Raw genomic sequence first — 24,657 nt, 5'->3', positions numbered from 1 at the left:
TACCTACTTGGCTTGCGCCTCGGATATTGGCATCAAATTTTTATCCCGGAAAAATATAAAAGAGCTCTTCTGGGATTTTTGAAAAACGTAAATCCATGCTGAAGAAGTAGCGGGCATCATCTTGTTCCTTTTATATTAATTATCTCCTTTATATGATGGCACTCTACATGAATCTTCTAGGACCGAACGGCATCTACGTTGGCTCGATTCGGTTTTGACAATTTCACTGTCGATACGATTATTCTCGTACGATAACTAACCGAATTGATCGATAATTATTTTATCGAAGTGTTCTAAATCTGCCTGCTAGGTACCTAAGCTGCATATCAGATAACTTGTCAGTAATTCCAGTTAATCGCAAAGCCTAGTTTATTTAGTATTAAGTAGACATTCTATATACTAATAAGTTTTATAGAATGTCGAGTTATTAGTACCTACCTATTTTTCTACATAAATTGTCAGTTGTTTTCATTTTAGTGATAAAAGCACAGCTTACAAAAAATATTAGAAGGTACGCATTCCCGCGGTTTTAGGGATCCACAAAAAGTATTGATATCAAGAAAGTAATTTTTATCGAAAATTTTGAAGCTCTAGAATTCACTGTTTTGGTAGTTTTCATATTTTAACTGACAGATTTTTCAAATCTAAAGCGAGAATTTTTGGGGGCCTGAAAATATCTCGGGCCCCCAAAAAATTCTCAACACAATTTCTTAACTCAAATCCTTTTGCAACTGAATTTTAGTACATTATTATGATATTTTAAGCGAGAATTTTTTGGGGGCCTGAAAGTATCTCGGGCCCCCAAAAAAATCGCAACACAATTTCTTAACTTAACTCCTTTTGCAACTGAATTTTATCACATTATTATGATATTTTTTAATTGTATTTTGTGCTCAAATTACACACTGCAACAAACAAAATATGCCTACTTGAAAACTAAAGTTGAAGTGAATACTTTTGTATAAATATGATATTTTGGGCGGGCTCTATCGATGTAAAATCCATTTATTGTGCTTGTATAGTGTTGCCAAATTTGTAATTAATTCACTGACAGCTGCCAATGATATATCCTAGAATTAAAGGGTTTTCAAATTTCAATATAATGTACATACATTTTGCTGTTGTTACATGTTGTTAGTAGACTGACAGCTCCAAAGCAGGCTGGGTCCACTTAATTTTTTGTATGATATAGACTGTATGGAGTATAGACACGGCTTTTATAAATAAATAAATAGAGCACCAGTCCAGTTGTATTTGTAGCTTAGTGCAATGTAAATAGCATGTGTATCTATTGTGTATACATAGTGAGTTTATATATAAATGGTATTTTTGCATGACTTTAATAAAAATGTAAAATGTTTGACTGTATTTTATCAATAATTTGGTCGAATGAATATATCCATTCATGTTATCTCACTTTTGACCTCAATTTTTGTGATTTATCTAAGGTCCTGAAAGTTAATTACCTATTACACACTGTAGCATCAAGTGCTGAAAACAAATAATGGTTTGGCCGCTAAACTTATCGTCTCATCACGTAGTGTTTAAACTTTTGTGACGCGTACTAGTTGGGCTCATATTCTCTATGATATTCAAATTATAACTGGGATATGAAACGTAAAATTCGCCTGTTTTCATACTAGAATTGTGCAATCAGGTAAAGATAAAAGATAATAGTTTAAAAGAGTTATTATTGTTAAAAGTAGGCGCAATTTGAAACAGCCTAGGAGTCTCTGTCAACTCAGCGGAGTAGAGCAAAGATGTACCTACTCAGCAAATGTGATTTGCTGAATCTTACCGCTCCACTTCGTTTCATTGGACATATACCAGAAAAAAAAGATTAAAATGAAGAAAAAAAGATTAAATATAAAAGTTTGAAGATTGTTTGTGTGAATTTAAATGGATCACAGAAATTTTATGAAGCGTTGAAGTTTATTTACTTGAATGGAAATGTGCATGAGACCAAAGCGTAGCGAGCCGTGTGATTTACTTACGTTTTTCTACTCACGATGTCGCTCCCGTTCGCTTCGTCCAAGAAATCATTCGTGCCCCCGTCCTAGCGTTGACGAATTTAGCCTTTTTTGAGAATTTAATATCGCCGGTTGGGGACTGGACGGTTTTAAATTGGATTCCATATATCATAATAATGGAAAGTGGTTCTTCAATAAACTGCTTTTACTTGTAATGATTATAAGTTATAATTGTTTTTGTAATATTTTTCAGATATTTTTTTGGGGCCCGCTAAACCGTTTTAATGAGCCTCCAAAATTTCAAGAAATTTATGACTTTTGTTATGTAAATCGAGCAGTCAGTAATAGAATTATTTAATCGCTAGTTCAGCTTTTATTTAACGACTATCTTATTTCATCAAGATATCATTAAATCTGGCAATCAATAAGAAACCGTCTAGTTACTCCACCACTTAACTGCTTACACGGAAAACGTTTAGCGTTTCTCGTAAAAAAAAATATCTCCTAATGTGTGTATTATTAGATAAGTAAAGTTTTATATACTTAAAGAAAAATTTGTAAGTAAAGCACATTGCAAATTGTTTGTATAATCTATGTTTCTTTAGCTTACTTAAAAGATGAGTAAACTGCAGGTAATTTCACGCAGAAACACGTAAGCGGCGGCCTTTTTGACGTGACAACGTCTTATAACTCGATAGAGCCGGCTGCACGCACGAAAAAACATGACTCATGCGGCGTTACCTCGCTCTGAGGCGTTCCATGTAAGGCTTGAAGTGCAAGCGAGAGCGCAGAACGAGCGACAAAGAAGCACAATCGGCCTTTGTTGTCACGTTCAACTATCGTCAGTAAACCGACTTTACAGACAACCAATTTTTTTCGAAGCTTAAGATATTGTATTTTATTTTTCATGTGAATCAATCACAGTTTCATTGTAAGTTAACTATAAATATATCTTAAATGCCATACATAGCGCGTCGATTACGTATTTCTGCGAGAAGAGATTTCACCTTTTAAGTAAGCCAAGAAAATAGTGTATAGGCGTGCCCCGGCGCCGTATTCCATGCAATAACTTTTCTATACGAATTAAATATTATAATAAATATATTAAGAGCGTAGTGTCAGTAGTGTGTTGTGCTGCGCTCCCTGCGTCTTTTGATACAAGGTTTGGTGTGAGACGGATGGAGAAAGGTGCAGTAAAACTACTTAAAAATGGCGCGCAATTAATAAATGGGCAGGTTATAATACCCTACAAGTGAATCCTTAATTATTATAACAAGTTTGGGCTTGCTAACTAGAAAATAAAGACTCATTTTTTTTGCATCCAATAATGTTTCAAAGATAATATCATAGTGATTTTATGAGCTCCGCTCCGCTTAATTTGAACTTAACTTAAACTTAACTTCGGCTGCTTGAATATTTTTGAGGCTTCTCTTTTAAATTTTTTCAAGGGCTTGGACGTCATATTCATCTTGCGATTCAAGCCAAAAAAATTAAATTTGTGTATGAATAATTTAAATTAGTTTTACTGTACCGTTTGGAGTTGGTCGTTGTTGCTTATTTGTTTCTATTTCTTAAATAATTAAAAACTTATCCACTAATCATTTTTTGCTATTCAATAAGCTACTTCATCTTTTTTTTGCAAATTATAGACCTACTTACTAAACTCATAAAGTAGATCGTCGTTATATAAAATGCTTCTAAATGACTGTAAAATATTCACTATACTATATATTTTCCACATTTTACATAGCAGCAACGGCTTTTGTTGGTAATGACCGATTATTTTGAGCAACTTTATTGAAGGAAGTTCTTAATTCGTCATGTATTTCTATATATATATTTCTACTTAAATTAAAAGTATTTGATCACTTCGGTATATATTTTTTTTTTTTTGTAAAATATTTCCGTGTTTTTAGGCTTGATTTAGGCGTGGAGGTTTGGTTTATAGTGTTAAGAAAAACTGTGTGTTGTGGGACTTTATTCCTAGATTTTAATAATAAATATCTCCACTTTAAAGACCTTTTTGACATTTTACGGCCCCGACACTAAAGCAATTAATGGCGATTGTATATTGCTCAATTATTTATCTAGGGGCCTGGGAATTTAAAAGAGGCCTCACTTTGTATTGTTACATCACTAAAATCTTGTTTGGAATAGTGCAATTCAATTAGACAATAGATTAAAATTGTGAACTTTTATTGGACAGATAAGAAATAACTCTTTTGAAGATTGTAACAACATGAAATTCATAAACATAACAAGCAGTTTGGAGCCACGCGTTTGAGTGTATTTAACCTGGCATCCTCCCGTGGTTGGTGCGTATCCAGGCCTTAAACGTTTAAAAAGATATTTTTTTAAGGTATAATGTTCTTTTTTCTATGTCCAATAAGAGTGATAAATTGAAAATGTATATTATGTATTTAAAAAAGCTACCTCCTCGCAACTGCGTTAAAACACCAAAATTGAATTTAATAAAAAGTAAGATTAAAACATTTTATATTGCTTCAATTAATAAAACAAATATATAATTACTTACAGTTTGTATTTGTTGGCACATAATAACATTTATAGTTATCTAATTTTCTCAGATAGGTACGGATAGAACTAGTACAAAAGCATCCTAAAGGTGCAGTCACACTATTGTGTTGTTGTGTTTTGTGACGCAATCTAATGCGATGATCTACCAATAGAAATGTGCCTCGAGCATCAACGAGAAATAAGCTAATAAATATGTCTTCATAATATAAAGGTACGAGTCTAAAGGTGCCCACGCACTCGAACTGAACTACAGCTGAACTGCGCATCGCGGCAGCGCCTCGCACGATATTCTCTCCAGCCGCGACGCGCAGTTCCGCTGCAGTTCAGTTCGAGTGCGTAGGCACCTTAATCGTTTCCTGTTGCAGCCACAACACATTAATGTGTTTGCAGCTTATCGTCACTCAAGGAAGCTGCTAATTGCTATATTCTAAAGTTTTAAAAGGTATACGAAGAAGCCTTGAAAATATTTGAATCAATATGTGCTTAGAAGTTTTTCGCAGTGTCATCGTTTAATACAAATTTAAAAACAACCTTTTTATAAGTAAATTAAAAGTAAAATTAGTTTTTGTGCACTTTGGGACTGTTAAAAAAATGTAATAAAAGTAAAAAAAAATGTTAAAGATTAGTTCTTACAATTTTCCAAGAAGCGTTTTCTCAGAATTTTCCGAGGGCCCCGACATTTTGTGAGGCCCTTGTATAGTTTATTTAGTGTTTTCATTTCTGTCAGATCCTTAAAATTAACTAAAACTATTTTCAGACTAATTGATACTATGCGTAAATTAATTTTAGAGGGTTTTCACTTGTTATTTAACATAATATAGACCGTATCACGTCTTAAAGTCTCTGGTTTTTTTGTTTGTTTCAATGAAAATAATATAGAAATCTTCTGAGAGTGAACCTCTTAACGACAACTTACGTGACGGTACGATACTCTCTCTCAAGTTCAAATATCGTACCCCAAGAGGTTTAGCATTCCGATACAACACCATACCATATTTTTTTCGGTCCCTCAGTGTCTTGTCAATAGTTTACCACGAATCATAGGACCAAATTTTTAAATTTTACATACAGGTTTATATCTTTGTACTAACCTGTTAAGGGGTGAATTTAATAATTATTACTTGTTTTTTAACATAGCATTTGTAGACATTATTAGCTTAAAGTGCAGGTGTTTTAGTTAAAAATAAACGAAATTTGTTTGTGTGAATAACACTTACAAAGAATAAGTGAAGTATTTCAATCGGAGGCCCCCGGTAGATTTTTAAAAGGGGGCCTTCCTAATTCTGTCGTGTACCTACCTTCAATTTTAGACGCTTGGCATACAGAGGCCCTTTGCGATTTCGAATTGAATTATTTGAAGGGCCCTAGCTTTTTAAATGTTCTGAAACATTACTTAAATATTTTTTTGCAATATTAATTAATTAAATTTGTCATTTAATTTAATTAGTCCTTTATTTAATTTAATCAATGTATTGGGCTATAATTATGTCCCTTCTAATTAAATTACCTAAATTGATTAAATTATGTCCTCATACAAGTTAGGTAATAAATCATAATTTTGTTTTTGTTCTTTGTTCCATATTTTATTAAGCTAGAAATGTCCGTTTGAATTATAAATATTCATAAGTAGGTATTTTTTATTTACTTAAAATATATCATGTCAAAGATGCCCAAAAGAGCAGGTTAGGTCGTTTTAATATCAAATGACAAATAATTAATTTTCAAAAATACAGCCATTTTGAATTCAATGTTGCCATAAAAACTCAATGCTTCTAAAACAGTAGTATCATAATAACATTCTGTAAAAGCTTGAGCTATTATTAATAAAATAAAAACAAAAAAATTATCAACGAATAATGCAATAACGCTTTGTTCATTCATTATTAAATGGTTATTAATAGTAATTATAAAGGCGGAGACATACTTATAACCCGCTACTAGTTAAGACGCCTCGCAATGCGCGAAGTCAAATCAAATTGCAGTATTGTGTACGACACTAATCAATTTGTTTAGTTTAGTTTCTTCTACTCGATTGCAATTTGCAGGCCAGGGCTAGCATAGAAGTTGTGATTATCCTATTTAATATACATATTATAATAGGCTATATAACTTTCGCCATATATTGGCTGTCTCTCATACAAAACTGCCATGTTAACACAACGCTTATCACACTCTCTTTTCAGACTACGCTATAATATAATAGCATATAGTTTATAGCACAACAATATCGCGCACCATACATTCGTTCACACTTCACTGTACGATATATTATTGACTTACTATCACACTAATATTATAAAGGCGAAAGTTTGTATGTGTGTGTGTGTGTGTGTGTGTGTTTGTATGTATGTTTGTTACTCCTTCACGCAAAAACTACTGGACGGATTTGGCTGAAATTTGGAATGGAGATACATAATATCCTGGATTAGCACATAGGCTATTTTTTATCCCGGAAAATCAAAGAGTTCCCACGGGATTTCAAAAAACCTGAATCCACGCGGGCGAAGTCGCGGGCATCGGTTAGTACGCTATAAAACTGAGCGTGCGTTGATTGAGTTCTTGATATGCTATATCGCGCACCACCCTCAAGCGAAACGAATCTATACTAATACTAATAAATAAAATTGGAGTGTCTGTCTGTAATTTCGAAATAACTACCTCATATTAAGCTCATATGGTTATTTGAACGATACCATAACTGAATCACACGTTTTTAAAATTTTTGTCTGTCTGTCTGTCTGTCTGTTTGAAAAGGCTAATCTTTGGAACGGCTGAACCGATTTTGACGGGACTTTCACAGGCAAGTAGAGGATTGACCAGGGCGTAAAATAGGCTACTTTTTTAACCGACTTTCAAAAAGGGAGTTATGTTTTTCTACCTATGTACACCGAAATCTCCGAGATTTCTGAACCGATTTGCGTCATTTCTTTTTTAATCGATAGAAGAACTTTGCGACATTGTTTCATAAAAAATTTGGAGTCCAACTCCTCAATCCTGATGCTGCAGGGGATCTGACCAATCCACGCGGGCGAAGCTGCGGGCATCAGCTAGTTAATTACTATAAATGCTTGCGATTATATCGCGTAATGCGAACGCCGTGCTATATAGTATAGCATTAGGTCCTTAGTTGCTATACTATATATCACAATAGTATAGCGCAGTCTGAAAAGAGCTTAATATTATAAAGGTGAAAGTTTGTAAGTGTGTGTGTGTGTTTCTTACTCTTTCACGCAAAAACTACTGGACGGATTTGGCTGAAATTTAGAATGGAGACAGATTATACCCTAAATTAACACATAGGCTACTTTTTATCCCGAAAAAGCAGAATTACCACGGGATTTTCAATAACCTTTAGGTTATTGAAAATCCCGTGGTAATTCTGCTTTCGCTTTCGCTGACGAAGTCGTGGGTATAGCTAGTAACATAATAATGTTAAGATCACGTTGTTTGTGATATGACAATATTGCCACTTGATTTGCGTCAACTCGCGTTAAGTGGCGTCGGTTCGCGTGGCGAGTTGTGGGTGTGTCTCCAGCATTAAGGTTGAATAGATGGAGTTAGTTAGGAGCGTCGGCGTGAAGCGACCTCGGTGTGCAACACTACTGCGAATAAAGTTACTTTGAATAGCGAACTTGTTTTATTTTTTCCCTATTATAATTTTTTTCCTCTCTCGTCTGGCTTTACAAAGATTAGCCAATGTCAAGTTTGTAGTTATTTGTAACAAGTTAGTTAAACTATACAAGTATGGACCCCGTCTGTGCCAGCGCTCGCCGACACGCGCACGGCACCCCCTTAGAGCGGTTTCTAGTCAGTTTTAACAAAAAAAACACTCCAAAAAGGCAGAGCACGCCCGCCAGCTAACACCAACACAGACGAAGTCCCTTTCTCCCTATTATATTACTACAGTTTTACGATGTACTCGTAAGGCTGCTTTTCCACCAGAGATGTGCTATGCTACGTTGCTATGGACGCGTTTGATATCCACCAATCATATTCATTGGTGCACATAGCTTAGCACTTGTGGAAACAGATTCAACTGGGATATGTTTTTATATGGAAGGATGCGTGCTATGGATGCGTGCTATGGTTGCGTGCTATGGATGCCTGCTATGGGCCGTCGACAGTGGTGCAGAGCAGAATACCTACAGTATGCGCATTAGGGTGGTCCTTATTTTTCGACTTTTGAATTATCCCCGGGGCACTTTCTCATTTGATTATATACCTCTAAATATGAAATAAGTTTTTTTTTGTTTTTTGTTTTGTTAGGATTTAGAGGTCGCTACCAGCTGTCAATTTTTTTTCAAAAAGCGTTGAAGGAAAGCTCAAATTATGGTTTCATTTAGGTGTTTATTTTACATTTTACGCGCTCACATAGACAATCGGTTCTTCCCCTGCCTCCCCTCGACCTCTCATCTGTACCGACGCGTCGAGATTTGGACCGATCATACAAACAAAATCATAAGCCATAAGCACTTCTCCATATTAACGTATTACGCCTATTATTCTATTATTATTTGTTATTGTAGATCTATTACTAAGCCAGATATCGATATATCTCTCCATTATCTATGCCCTAAAATAATAAATTTAAAAAACAAAAAAAAAAAATTGACCTTTTACTTGTTTTTTCAAACCTTGGTAGCGACCTCTAATTGTCATTTAAAAAATTCAAAAAAAATACTGAAATATTTTTTAATGGTATATAATCAAATAACGTGGTGCCCCGCGAAATTTAAGAAAAAAAATTTTTTTCTTAGGAATAAGGACCACCCTAATGCGCATCTTTCTCGCGCAGCTACTTTTCGGCGGCGCATCTTCATAGCACATCCTCCTCGCACAGCTACATAGCTTAGTATTGGTGGAAACGGTCACATATTTTCGTAGCGTAGATTTCACATCTTCGCAGCATAGCTGCATAGCTCATCTTTGGTGAAAAGGCACCCTTAAACTGTGATATAATACCTTATACGGGTCTGGCCGCGAAATTCAAATTTAATTTGGTTTTTCGCAATTTGTAAACTAATACGACAATTTAGGCTTATGGCATTCTAATAGCGCCAATGGCAGTATCATCTCCACAGGTTTATATAAAAATCTTTACTTGAACGGGTCCCGTTTAAGAAATTAGCTATAGTATCGACTAATTTGTGAGTAACTCACGTCAAACTCATTATTATGACTAATTTCTTAAACCGAACATTTTAATATAAACCTGTGTAAATGATACTGCCATTGGCGCTGTTCGAATGCCATAAGCCTACTTTGTCGTATTAGTTTACAAATTGCGAAAAACCAAATTAAAATTTGAATTTCGCGGGCAGGCCCGTCTCATGCAGCATGCCCCTAAATATAAATAGACTTGGACGCTATTTTTTATCCCGGAAAATCTAAGAGTTCCCAAGGGATTGAGAATCTTAATCCACTCGGACGAAGTCCTAGGCATGTAAGTACCTATACTTGGCCAGCGTGGGAGACATGCCCACAACTGACACTGACTGACTGACTGAAATGAGCTGGCGATGAATTAATGATGATATGGTCGAAGTAAAAAACTTATGCATTTGATATAATATTTTTATTTCAATAAATAACTTTCATTACATAGTATAATATTTGGATAGCGTTTATTCTACTTGCGCAGAAGGCGTGGTCGCTCGTAGAGACTTCTCCAGACTCTTCAAGGCGGGCGTGATGCTGCTGCCCAGGTCGTCCACCACGCTGGATAAGTACACTGTCAAACCAAATTCTAAATTAGAGTAAAAAGTCGTGAGGTTTTCTAGCCGCTTTGTTCGTGATGTTTCATTTTTAGGGTTCCGTACCTCAAGGAAAAACGGAACCCTTATAGGATCACTTTGTTGTCTGTCGTCTGTCCGTCTGTCGTGTCTGTCAAGAAAACCTATAGGGTACTTCCCATTGACCGACAATCATGAAAGGCAGGCAGGTCTTATAGCACAAGTAAAGGGAAAATCCAAAACCGTGAATTTGTGGTTACATCACAAAAAAAAAATTAAATGCGTGATTTCTTTCTACGGTTTTTTGCTCTACGGAACCCGTGGTGCGTGTGTGTGAGGTTTTTAGTAATAAATGTGGATGAAATAAGTAATTTTTTTTATAAAGAATATTACCCATGCTAATCATGACTCCTCTTTCCCCTCCTATTAAGCGTAAAGCTCGTGCCAGGAGTGGGTACGACAATAGTGCAACGGGTGGGGTTTGAATCGCCGACCTTTCGGAAGTCAGTCCGCTCCTCAACCGTTGAGCTATCGAGGCTCAAAATAAAGTAATAGTTAAAATAATACGTACGGATATCTGTGAGGCACCGCTTGGTGCCGAGCGCGTCCATATTGCGTATGTTGAGGATCTTCTGTGCGTACACCTCGCACGTGTGCGTGCATAGCTACGAATAGAAATAGCATTAAAAATATTTTTTTTTTTTATTATATAACAGGTTAGCCTGTTTCCATCTTAGACTGCATCATCACTTACAACCAGGACTTCAATTGCTTTTATACATGGCATAATATTGTATATTAAATCTTTGAAAAAAGCAACCGCCGAGTTTCTTGCTGGTTCTTCTCGGTAGGAAAGGCATTCCGAACCAGTGGTAGATGCTTTTCACGATTCAAAAGAACTTGTAAAAGTCTAATTCAATAAAAATATTTTGAATTTTGAATATTATTAAATAAATACATACCTCAGTAAGGAACTGCCAGGGTGCTTGTTTCTCGGATAAATGCATCTCCAAATGTTGGGGTAAAGTCATTAGATACTGACCGATCTGAAACACGAGAAAATCATTTTTAGGGTTATGTGCGTCAAAAGAAAGAATGTAACCCTTATAGGATCACTTTATTGTCTGTCTGTCTGTCAAGAAAACCTATAGGGTACTTCCCGTTGACCTAGAATCACGAAATTTAGCAGGTAAGTAGGTCTTATAGCAGAAGTAAAGGAAAAATCCGAAAACCGTAAAATGGTTATTTGTGCACACAAAAAAAATGTGGTTACGAAATATTAAGTTCACTAAATCACATATAGATGGCGCAGACCATTATTAACTTGCAGAGTACTAAATAAAAGTGTTAGGTATATCTTGTCCTTGATGGTACGGAACCATTCATATGCGAGTCCAACTCGCACTTGACCGGTTTATATTTATTCCATTACGTTAGCCCCTGACTGCAATATCACCTGGTGGTAAGTGATGATGCATTCCATGATGGAAGCTAGACTTACCTCAGTGATGTACTCTTGTGGGGAGAGCGCGAAGTCCGGTAGATCAGTTGACAACGCATCGTTGTTATGCCATACTGACAGCTGAGGGATTTTATCTAACCAACAAAATATAGCTTAAAAAAACTGGTCAGAACCCGGCCGCAAGTCCTATTATAAACAAGTGTAAATTAAAAATTTATAACACCCCCGACGATCCAAAGTATTTGAGTTTTCCAAAACATCATTTTCAAATAAATAATTATGTATTTAGGCAACGTCCATCTTGACAGCTTGACATTTGTCTATTGACATAATATTATGAACCTAACGGTTATCTAACCTTCTTTTCTACAAGAAAACTAGAAAAGAGCTGATAACTCTTAAACGGCTGAACCGATTTTTTTAGATTATAGCTAAGAACACTCTCGATCAAGCCACCTTTCAAACAAAAAAAACTAAATTAAAATCGGTTCATTCGTTTAGGCGCTACGATGCCACAGACAGATACACAGATGCACAGATACACAGATACACAGACACACAGATACACACGTCAAACTTATAACACCCCTCTTTTTGGGTCGGGGGTTAAAAAGGGCAATACGCGCAATCTATAATTTAAAACCGCGCGATTCCCTACGAGAGAAATTTAAGGAAATAGGTATTCTTACAGTAGCTTCTCAATATATTTACACTAATATAATTTTTGTACGACAAAACATTCATAGTTACAAAAAAATCGGTGATTTCCACGACCGGCAAACTAGAAACCGTAATAGGCTCGCATATCCTACGCTCCGCCTCAGGAAAGTGGGAAAGTCGTTTGTGGGAATGAGTGCAATATTTTATAATAAAATTCCACAATCAATTTTAGACTTGCCTTTACACAAGTTTAAAAAATCTATTAAAAGTATGCTCCTGAAAAAAGCTTATTATACAATCGAAGATTATGTAAATGACAAAAAAGCTTGGATTTGACTCGCTCCAGCAATACACGGCGCTGCAATTGATTGTATGCAGTATGGCATATTGTAAATTGTACATTTGAAAAGAGCAACCGCCGAGTTTCTTGCTGGTTCTTCTCGGTAGGAACGGCATTCCGAACCTGTGGTAGATTATTTTGACGATTCAAAAGCACTTGTAAAAGTTTAATTGAATAAAAATAATTTGAATTTGAACTTACCCAATTGTACATCGATGGGGTTCCTCAGTATAGACCGTGCGAGGTTCCTGAGCGCGTCCTTGGCGCGCCGGAGCCCCGCCACGCTGGGGGGCGCAGCCCTGCGCGAGTCTCGTGCGTCCACGTCCAGTACGAGGGTCGGGAGGTCTAGGAGAGGGTGCTGCGGTTTGTCCTCTAGAACACAACATTATTTAATATATATCAGTCGTGTCGTATTCTTGTCGCAGTCGTCTCGTACTCTTGTCGTAGTCATGTCGTACTCTTGTCGTAGTCGTGTCGTACTCTTGGCATAGTTGTGCCGTGTTCTTGTCGTAGTCGTGTCGTACTCTAGTCGTAGTCGTGTCGTACTCTGGTCGTAGTCATATCGTACTTTTGTCATAGCTGTGTCGTACTCTTGTTATAGTCGTGTCGTACCCTGGTCGTAGTCATGCCGAACTCTTGTCGACAATTAGACAATACTCCTACTCTCAATCAAGTACGGCAGCGGTAGCGGATGCGGAAGCCAGCAGCTGCGTGACACTACTCTCCAGCAGGAGTGCGACGAGGAACGATGAAGGTCCTTCGAACCGGATCAACATATCTCACCTTGGTCAGCCTCTTTTACCCGCTGTCTGTCCGCTGGCACACTCAGCAGTAGCGTGACACCATTCTCCAGCAAGAGTGCAGCAGGGAACCATGATGGTCCTTCGAACCGGATCAACATATCTTATCTTGGTCAGCCTCCTCTTCCCACTGTCTGTCCGCAAGCACAGTCAGCAGCTGCGTGACATCACTCTCCAGCAGGAATGCGACGGGGAACGATGTTAGTCCTTCGAACCGGATCAATTTCTTTCACCTTAGTCAGCCTCCTCTACCCACTGTCTGTCCACTAGCACACTCAGCAGCTGCGTGACACCACTCTCCAGCAGGTATGCGACGGGGAACGATAATGGTCCTTCGAACCGGATCAACATATCTCACCTTGGTCAGCCTCCTCTACCCGCTGTCTATCCGCTAGCACACTCAACAGCTGTGTGACACCACTCTCCAGCAGAAGTGCGGCGGGGAAAGTCTCGCTGAGCACACCTGCGCTCTGCCCGGCGCGCACTGACGACAAAAACGCGCTTTCGATGTGACGAGTGTGTGACGTTATTAGGTTCAAGAGCCCTGACGTGAAGGCCTGACAACAAAGTTATTCATTTTAATGCTGGTTCGCTTCTGACTATAGAAACAGGATGTCAAAGAGCTTTAACCAAGGAACCATATTAGGAAGAGCAATATACTGTGAAACTTTATTCTCATTAAGTATTCACTTGTGAGTAGTAAACAATAGGTATCTTATACATTAAGGACCTATTGCGATCTCATACAGTAACAAAGTGGGTAGAAATGAAATTGGACTAGCTAGGCTAGACTAATTTAAACTAGATACGGCTTGGCATTTCTGGGTGAGTATAGTATCTAACTAAAATATTTAACTAGCAAAAAGGGGAGTAATTTAGACGCCAAATGCATCTAAATAGATGAACAGAAAGGATAACAGTACCACTGTTATCTACAAAAGTCAAAATCATTTATTCAAAGTCGATACAATTGTACTCCTTTTGATGGTCGAAATTGTTAAACTTGTACGATATAGTGGTGATAATTAATTACGTTACTTAAAACTAAAGCTACGAGGGTTCCAAACGCGCCCAAGTCTGAGAAGAGCCCACAACAAACTCAGCCGGGTATTCTTTTTTTTTTATTATCACCTTACAAAATCACATAAACTTATTAGAACTATCAAAGCTGACTGGCAACTCATTCCCAAGCTTTCGTATAATTTATATAATCCTTTACATTATAAGAAGACTTTAGCTGCCAGTCGCGAGCTTATAGTTTAAATTTATAGCGTGCACTAAAATTTAGAGTCTTTAAATGTAAAATTCATGTTCTGTCCCTTTTCAACAAAATTGAAAGGAGGAGGACGCAGATACTCTAAAAGTTTAGAGAAAGACAACAGAATCGGTACCAGTGTGGGTATCAAAATCACATAATGACCTAACCTAGGTAGTTGAGAGGAAAGCAAAGTGGGCGCCATAAGGGTCTAAAGCTGAGATTTATAGAGCTAGCGTACTTTGACTTTGCTCAGATTTAAGCTTCAGTTAAAAAAAAAAGAAAGAAGAAAGCCTCAATAGCTCAACGGTTATAGGAGCGGACTGAAATCCGAAAGGTTCAAACCCCACCCGTTGCACTATTGTCGTACCCACTCCTGGTACAAACTTAACGCTAAGTTGGAGGGGAAAGGGGAATGTTATTTATGATTAAAATAAGACAGATTTATGCCAGCGGTATAACGCTGTCTCGTTTTAACAGTGTCTTAACTCTGAGCAAAGTCAAAGTGCGCTCTGGACTTCGTCTGTCTTGGTGTTAGCTGGCGGGCGTGCTCTGCCTTTTTAGAGTGTTTTTTTTTTGTTAAAACTGACTGAAAACCGCTCTAAAGGGGCGCCGTGCGTATGTCGGCGAGCGCCGGCACAGACGGGGTCCATACTTGTATAGTTTAACTTACTTGTTACAAATAACTACTTAAACAACAAACTTGACATTGGCTAATCTTTGCAAAGCCAGACGAGAGAGAGAAAAAAAAAAGTGCGCTCTGTACATTTCAGTCTAGTCAGAAAGCGAACAATAACAACAAAAACAAAAAGGAAACGACTATTTACCTCCACCGCAGGAGCGTAGTATGGGTAGACAGCCTGGCCTGCGATGCTCTTGCCTCTAGTATACGCTGTATTGAACCAGCCCTCGCTTCTCTCAGCTATGGAGAGAATAGCTCTAGAATATTCTAGAAGATCCTCCTGGAATTAAGTAAATTACACGTCTTCAAGCCTCTTAGCACCAAACTTTGATAAAATCGATGCTTCTTAAGCGGAATTTACATTACGAAATTAGCTGCATGCAAATCAAATAGCAAACCTAAATAACCCTTGTAAAATACATTAGTATACATTCAGTTCTCTAAGTTCTTAAGTATGGGTAGTATCATCTATACTATAATTTAATAAATAAAATTGAAGTGTCTGTCTGTTTGAACAGGCTATTCTTCGTAATGGCTGAACCTATTTTGATGGAACTTTCACAGACAAGTACAGGATTAACCAAGGAGTAACATAGGCTACTTTTTTAACCAACTTAAAAAATGGAGGAGTTGTGTTTTTCTACCTATGCACAGATATCTCCGAGATTTCTGAACTGATTTGCGTAATTTTTATTTTATATCGATAGAGGAACTTTGCTACATTGTTCCATAAAAAATTTGGATTCCAACTCCTTAATCCTGATGCTGCAGGGGATCTGACCAATCCACGCGGGCGAAGCTGCGGGCATCATCTTAGTATATTATAAATTTTAAGTATGCCTGATAGAGTTCACTATATAAGGTCACATTTGTTTTAGGCCTATCCTGTATTTTTATTATTCTTGGTCATAGAATTAAGCAATAAAGATGTTCAAATAAATAAATAAAAGTAATTGCAAAAGTTTATTTGAATAAAAAATATATTATCTGTTACAGAGCCCCGATAGCTCACCGGTTGAGGAGCGGACTAAATTGCGAAAGGTCGGCGGTTCAAACCCCACCCGTTGCACTATTGTCGTACCCACTCCTGGCACAAGCTTTACGCTTATTTGGAGGGGAAAGGGGAGTATTAGTCATGATTAGCATGGCTAAAAAAAAATTGATTGTCTGTAAAGTCGGTTTACTGACGATAGTTGAACGTGACAACAAAGCCCGATTGTGCTTCTTTGTCGCTCGTTCCGCGCTCTCGCTTGCACTTCAAGCCTTACATGGAACGCCTCAGAGCGAGGTAACGCCGCATGAGTCATGTTTTTTCGTGCGTGCAGCCGGCTCTATCGAATTATAAGACGTTGTCACGTCAAAAAAATTAGGTAATTTACGCACCTGTTTAAGCATGGGGTCATCCAAACAGCTCAGGAACAGTGAAGTTTGTAGGTCTGTGTATTTGGGCATGAGTTCCCTGAGAGGCGCGTAGATAGCTCGCCCCAGCTCACGTAATGTAGTAGGCAAAAGTTCCTCTAAAACACACTTTTGCACTTATCAAATCAAAATCAAAATCGTTTATTCAAAATCTATACATATAATAAAATTGTAGAAAAGTGGTGTCTGTACAATGGAAATATATAAAAAAAAAGTAGCAGGGGTTGTTATTATATCGATGCCGAACCCGAAATTGTAATTAATTTTTTTTTTGTCTGTTTGTCTGTTTGTCTGTGTGTTTGTGCACGCTAATCTCAGAAACGGCTTATTCGATTTAGATACGGTTTTCACTAATATATTGTAGTAAGCTTCACTTAGGATTTAGTGTTTATTTCATGTCAATCGGTTCATAAATAAAAAAGTTATGTCAATTTAAAGAATCACGGCGCCTCGCGCCTGAGCGTCCGTGGCTATATAAAGCGCGAAAAGTCACTATTCCACGCGAACGAAGTCGCGGGCACAGCTAGTAGGTAATAATACTAGCTACTAATAACAATAATATACGCTAACTCTTCTTCTTCTCTCGTCTGGCTTTACACTGATTAGCCAATGTCAAGTGTGTAGTTATTTACAAGTTAGGAAAACTATATGTATAAGTATGGACTTCGTCTGTGCTGGCGCCCGCCGACATACACGCGGCGCCCCTTTAGAGCGCTTCTCAGTCAGTTCCTCGGTCAGTTCCACCACCAATAAACACCAGCGGGACACAAAAACCGGCCACTTCTAACAAAAAAACACTCCAAAAAGTCACAACACGCGCGCCAACAAACGCCACCACAGACAAATTCACTCTTCTTCCTTACTTGCTCTATTAGAGAACCTATGTTTTCAAAAAACATTCGAAATTCAATTCGAAAACATAGGTTCTTCTTTGATTGGTTGGTGACTCAAAATGGTTAACGCCCACTGAGTTTTTGTCTCTGTCATTTGTATTACGTAACAGAGATAGAATATACTAACTTTTCTCCATGGAAAGAGTATAGTATGGATGCGGACTTCGTCTGTGTTGGTGTTGGCTGGCGGGCGTGCTCTGCCTTTTTGGAGTGTTTTTTTTGTTAAAACTGACTGGAAAGCGCTCTAAGGGGGTGCCGTGCGTGTGTCGGCAAGCGCCGGCACAGACGGGGTCCATACTTGTATAGTTTAACTAACTTGTTACAAATAACTACAAACTTGACATTGGCTAATCTTTGTAAAGCCAGACGAGAGAGAAAAAAACAAAAGTGTGGATGCTTACCTTTGTTAGGTCTCGGCGCGTCTATGAGGTTTCTGATACAATTGATAAATTCATCGATATCGGATTTCAGATCGATAAGTAATGTAATTCCTTCGTCAGGAGTTTGACAGAGCTTGAAGTTTGCTGTCACTATCTGAACAAAAAAAAAACATTGGATAGAATCAGGCGTTACTTTGCGGAAGTTCATGTTTAGCAAGAAACAGTTAAAAATTATTTTGCTATAATCCGCCAACAGTGTTGGCGGATTATAGCAAAATAATTTTTAACTGTTTCTTGCTAAAAAAAACAGTCAAGTGCGAGTCGGCCTCGCAAACGAAAGGTTCCGTACCATCGTACAAGAAACAACACTTTTTTAATTAGGTATTTAAAATTTTCACGGCGACCGTTTTGAATTTTTTATTATTCGTTGTTATAGCGGCAATAGAAATACACATTCTGTGAAAATTAAATATCCCTCTTACGGTTCACGAGATACAGTCCGCTAACAGATAGATAGTCAGAGACGGACAGCGGAGGCCTAGTAATAGGTTACCATTGGCACGCTTCTAGTACGTAACCTTAAATCGAGGGAGAGAGAAAGGGAGAGAGAGAAAGAAAGGAGGGAGATAGAGAAAGGGAGGAGAGAGAGAAAGGGGGGGAGAGAGAAAGGGGGGAGAGAGAAAGGGGGAGAGAGAGATAAAGAAAGGGAGGGAGAAAGATAAAAGAGAGCGAAAGGTAGGGAGAGAACGAGAGATAAATGGGGAAAAAGAAAGGGACAGAGAGAGGGAAATAGAGAAATGGGGAGAGAGAGAGAGAGAGAAAGGGAGAGAACTAGAGAGAGATAGAGACAGACAGAGCTTACCTTAGTCGGCGAGGGGTCCAAAGACAGCAACAAGTCTGTATACAATCTCAGTAGTTCACCCAAGGGTGTGTCAGATTTCAGCACCGAAGTCAGCCATTCCACCTGCAAATAATAACTATTTTAGTAATTTTTTGTTTATTTGCTTGTAGGTATAGTGTTAGAAATGGCGTCTAAATTTGTATTATATTATATTATTAATATATTTGTTGTAACATTAAATAAACGATTATGATTTGTATAGTAATTAGATAAGCTAGCTTTTTAAGTTCTATTGTAATATTTTCCATTTATAATAAAAAAATGTGTTCTATATATGCTCTTAATATTCTATATGCTTGTCCCTTTTTCTTGTGAATAAAACATTCCAAAACTAAACGTCGTTTTATTAAAAGAGAACGCAAGCGAAGCGAGCGCAACTCTCGTTCTCAATATGACCTGTTTGTCCGCGTCCTCGGCCAGCATGGTGGTGAGCGGCCTCAGCTCGTGCTGCGCGGCGCGTGCCCAGCTGTGCGCGCGCGTGGTGGCCGCCGCGCGCCGCCAGCCGCGGCTCGCGGACACCGCGCGTCCCATGCCGTGGAACACGGCCACGTAAGCGCGCGTGCGATCTGTGCACTCATCATCATCAATAGCCTATAACAGTCCACAGCTGAACTAAATGGTGAAGTTCCCCCTTAAATTTTACCACCGAACCGCAAGACGTCGGGCGAGTTTCCATCCTTATGTCGTTGACATTCCATCTACACGCACGAAACGTTTTGCGTCTTCATTCCTCATACGCATGGCTAAGGTTTGGAATACTCTTCCGCGATCTGTGTTTCCTACCAATTACAATCCGAGTATCTTTACAACAAGAGTGAATAGGCATCTTCTAAGTAAACGCGTCCCATCTTAAACCACATCATCTCTTTCCATCAGGTATGATTGTGGTCAAGCGCTTACCTATAGTGAATAAAAAAAAAGGCCTCTTCCAACGGGAAGGTTTGCCCATAACGCCTTTCCGGCATCAGTTTCCCTTCCACTCTGAATATGGGTGTCGACCTACAAGTCAAGAGTGAATAGGCAACTTCTAGACAAGCGCGCTCCCTCTTAGGCTGCATCATCACTTGGTAGCCAAGCGATGGTCTGTAAATTTAAAAAAAAATTGGTTGTCTGTAAAGTCGGTTTACTGACGATAGTTGAACGTGACAACAAAGGCCGATTGTGCTTCTTTGTCGCTCATTCCGCGCTCTCGCTTGCACTTCAAGCCTTACATGGAACGCCTCAGAGCGAGGTAACGCCGCATGAGTCATGTTTTTTCGTGCGTGCAGCCGGCTCTATCGAATTATAAGACGTTGTCACGTCAAAAAATCACCACGCTGGGCAGACAGGGTGGTGATCGCAGTAGAAGTAGTAGTAGCACAGAGGACGCTGCTACTCGTTCTGTATTATATTCCCTTAGTCACCTCGTAAGACACAGGAAGAGGTGCGGTGCCGGGTGGTGGGTGTTCTAAGATGTCTACGTCATAATAGGCATGCCCAGTCCGATCCATCCAGTAATTTGAGATGTGCGTTGTTTGATCAGTGTCAGTCAGTCAGTCACCTTTTATATATTCCATACTGGCTGATGCCCGCAGCTTCATCCGCGTGGATTGAGGTTTTTAAAAATCCCGTGAGATAAAAAGTAGCCATGTCACTCTCCAGGTCTTTAACTGTACCCATGAAAAAAAACCGGCCAAATGCGAGTCAGACTCGCGCACTGAGGGTTCCATACTCGAATATTTTTCCGACATTTTACACGATAAATCCAAAACTATTATGCATAAAAATAAATAAAAATCTGTTTTAGAATGTACAGGTAAAGCTCTTTCATATGATACCCCACTTGGTACAGTTATCTTACCTTGAAAATTGAAACACATTTTGATTTTTTTTTTAAATGATGTAACCACAAATTCGCGGTTTTCAAATTTATTCCTGTACTTGTGCTATAAGACCTACCTACCTACCAAACATGATTCTAGGTCAACGGGAAGCACCCTATAGGTTTCTTGACAGACACGACGGACGGACGGACAGACAGACAGACAGACAGACAGACAGACAGACAGACAGACAGACAACAAAGTGATCCTATAAGGGTTCCGTTTTTCTTTTTGAGGTACGGAACCCTAAAAACACGTCGACGCGTTGCTCCGTTGCGACGTGATTGAAGGACAAACCAATAAAGAAACACACTTTCGCATTTATGATATGGATAGTGGTGCTTACCGGCGTCCATTTGTGTTAACGCATCGATGAAGGGCGGCGTGATGGCCGCTTCGAGTCTATTGTACAGAGTTTCCAGCTGTAACCTCTTTGTTTCGTAGTCGGGTGAATCGCTCAGCACCTGTAAATACGTATTTTACATACGATTGTATTTTTAATCTACATATCCATACTAATATTATAAATGCGAAAGTGTGTCTGTCTGTCTGTCTGTCTGCTACCTTTTCACGGCCCAACAGTTACACCGATTTTGACGAAATTTGGTACAGGGTTAGCTTATATCCCGGGGATGGACATAGGCTATTTTTCATCCCGAAAAATCAAAGAGTTCCCACGAGATACTCAAAGACCCATCCGTTTAACCGATTTGTATGAAATTCGGTACCGAGGTAGCTTGCGTCCCTGTAATTGACATAGGCAACTTTTTATCCCGGAAAATCAAACAGTTCCCATGGCATTTTTAAAAACCTAAATCCACGCGGACGAAGTCGCGGGCATCCGATAGTAATATGTATGTTGCAGCGAAATGGCATAAACCGGGAGGTGGCCATATACCTCAGGGATTTTAGACAGCATCATCACTTGCCAGTAAGTGTGACTGCAAACAAGCGCTAGACTACAAATTGAAAAAACTGGTCAAGTGTGTTTTGGACTCGTATATGAAGAGTTTCGTACCATCGTACAAGATATTTTAACATTTTTATTTGCAACACTGCAATTTAATAACGAAGTGCGTCATCGTTTTTAGTAGTAATTTTAATTTTTCGTGAATACATTTTTGATTTTTTTGTGTGACAGATTTTTTACTTTACTTGTGCTATAAGACCTACCTACCTGCCAAATTTCATGATTCTACATCAACGGGAAGTATGCTATAAGTTTTCTTGACAGGCACGACAGACGGACAGATAGACAACAAAGTGATCCTATAAGGGTTCCGTTTTTCCTTTTGAGGAACTCTAAAAAAAACTAAGTTGTACCTCCAGGCTAGCAGTCATTGCTGTGACTTGGTCTGCCAGTTCTGCGAGCTTGTCCTTCTGTGTGGACACTCCGGACTCCAGAATTTCTTCCAACGAAGTAACTAAAGCCACCCATTTGTCTGCTTCGCGAAGTGTTGAAGCTGCATTCTGAAAAAATAAACCGGCCAAGTGTGAGTCAGACTCGTGCACTGAGGGTTCCGTACTCAGGTATTTTTTCCGACATTATGCATGATAAATCAAAAACTATTATCCATAAAAAAAAAATGAAAATCTGTTTTAGACTGTACAGGTAAAGCCCTTTCATATGATACATCACTTGGTATAGTTATCATAGTTATCTTACTTTGAAAATTTAAACATATTAAAAAAAAAATTTAAATGATGTACCCACAAATTCAGTGTTCAGATTAAATCCTTTACTATAAGACCTAACTACCTGCCTTTCATGATTCTAGGTCAACGGGAAGTACCATATAGGTTTTCTTGACAGACGGACGGACAGTTGACATACCTCTAAACTGCTCTTGAGCTGATCGATCCTCTGCAAGCTCTGGATGGAGTGTCCCGTCTGCTCCTCCACTCCTTGCACCTGCTGCTCTAACGCCAGCAGCTTCTGCTGCAGCAGCGCACCTTCCAGCTGAAGAGTTGAGGCATCTTGCAGCACGCGTGGTATGGACGACACTATCTGTTGCCAAAACCATGCGGGTTAAAGAAGGGTGACTGATCAACATTGAGCTATGATATGCTCAGCTAAGCTAACTTTCTTGTACTATGTTTTCTCTACAAACTTGGCTTGGAGATGGCTTCAAAGCAAGCCACAAAGCCACTTATTGTATTGAACCATTATTGCATATTTTCAGATGAGAGTGACAGAGAGAGTGTTTAGATTGTTAACTGGATAATAAGATGTTATGATAGCAATCACGCTATAATGAAATTATTTATTTTGCCCAATTTTTTAGATTAAAACTCTCAGATAACCTCTACGTATTGAACCTGTGTTCTACACGTAGGTTTTGGGAGGACATTCCAATAATTCGTTAAAAGTAATGAAATAACTTGTTTTTCTGAGTGACGCTTACAGTTGTTTATTTTTTGTCTTTCTTTTTATAATGGTGTACGATGAAGTATATTTCATTCATCATTCATGATGACTTGATGATGAACAACAATATACCTGTGTAGTAGTCTCATCAAGGGAGTTGCTGAGCTGCTTCATGTACAGCTGAAGCCTGGCCACCGTGTTAGCCACAAATATCTGAAAATGTAATTGATTGAGAACTCTGATTTTCAAGATAAAATACATATAGAATGCAAGCCATCTCTGAATAGTACCAAATTTTGGCCCTGAAAAGCTAATACTAATGTTTTTTTTTTTTAATAAATATATTAAAAAATTCGCGCTCGCTTCGCTCGCGCTTTTATTATGTACTGCTTTCATGGATTTACGTTTTTGAAAATTACCCGAGAACTCCTTGTTTTTACAGGATATAAAACATGAGATTAGTAAAGTGTTTTAAAACATAAAATTTTGTTATGGCTGAGCTGAAATGGGAAATGTTAAATATATGATAAAATTACATTGTTACCTCTCTTTCTTGATTCTCACTGGTACTCCAAGCTTTATTAATCCATTTCTTGGGGTCAAAATCATTATCCGAAAATGTTTTCAAGTCCTGCCGACAATTTTACAGGTAAATTTTTTTAAATAATTATAGTGTATGAAAGTTCGTGACCAGGTTAATAAGCTAAATGACAACAAACCATTTTTATTAGGTAAAATTATTGTAATCCGTAAAGCACTTTAACTTTTTGTTTGTAAACAAAGTAACACTTTGTAAAAAGTGAGCCTATGGCACACAGGCAAGTCTACTAGTGCAAAGTTCACATGTAAAATGTCAATGTCAACTGCATACAGTCGACACGGGTAACATTGTAAACGTGTCAAACATTGAGAGTCGACGGCTCCATAGAAATAATGGCACAAAGTTATAAAAACCGGTCAAGTGCGAGTCGGACTCGCATACGAAGGGTTCCGTACATTTCAAGTTATACCTACCTAATACTTTTATGTGGAACACTGGTAGTTAATAACGTATGCGTCATGTATGTGGTTTATTGGTCAATTAAATGCAGGCAGGTAGGCAGGCAGGCAGTATTATAATTATAATTATATGATAATTATATTAGTATTAAGTGTACAATTTAAAGCATGTGAGGTTCTTTCACCGTTCAGATGATCACTACGTGTTTTACTTTTTCTTGAAATTTAAATTAGTTAGCATTCATTTGTAAAAATAATGATAACAAATAAATAATAATATTTAATGATCTTTATTTGCAAAAATAATGCTCTTTTATTATCAATCATTGTCAATGTTACCCGTTCTTTTTTTATTTAAAATCGCTTTATTTTTCATCTGTACCTTTTTTCTGATAG

General features: G+C 38.1%; 1 protein-coding gene across 2 annotated transcripts; it reads right to left on the bottom strand.

Annotated features, from left to right (window-relative positions):
* Positions 1-10,064: 10,064 nt before the first annotated feature.
* On the bottom strand, positions 10,065-24,093 carry LOC123878332 (conserved oligomeric Golgi complex subunit 7). 2 transcript variants are annotated; one of them, XM_045925510.1, is made up of 17 exons: positions 23,982-24,093; positions 23,807-23,893; positions 23,395-23,475; positions 22,729-22,902; positions 22,218-22,364; positions 21,241-21,358; positions 19,429-19,598; positions 18,994-19,095; positions 18,153-18,285; positions 16,823-16,956; positions 15,585-15,719; positions 13,861-14,059; positions 12,904-13,074; positions 11,742-11,836; positions 11,203-11,286; positions 10,812-10,905; positions 10,065-10,239 (listed from the first exon to the last, which is right to left on the bottom strand). In XM_045925510.1, exons 1-17 carry the CDS (start codon positions 23,982-23,984, stop codon positions 10,133-10,135), a joined length of 2,034 nt encoding a protein of 677 aa, XP_045781466.1. In that variant the 5' UTR covers positions 23,985-24,093; the 3' UTR covers positions 10,065-10,132. The 2 variants fall into 2 exon arrangements, with proteins under 2 accessions (XP_045781466.1, XP_045781467.1); XM_045925511.1 differs by lacking the exon at positions 10,812-10,905.
* Between the last annotated feature and the right edge of the window lie 564 nt (positions 24,094-24,657).

The sequence above is a fragment of the Maniola jurtina genome, chromosome 26 (assembly GCF_905333055.1).
Source record: "Maniola jurtina chromosome 26, ilManJurt1.1, whole genome shotgun sequence".
Taxonomy (NCBI): domain Eukaryota; kingdom Metazoa; phylum Arthropoda; class Insecta; order Lepidoptera; family Nymphalidae; genus Maniola; species Maniola jurtina.
This window is presented reverse-complemented; position numbering and strand designations above follow the sequence as displayed.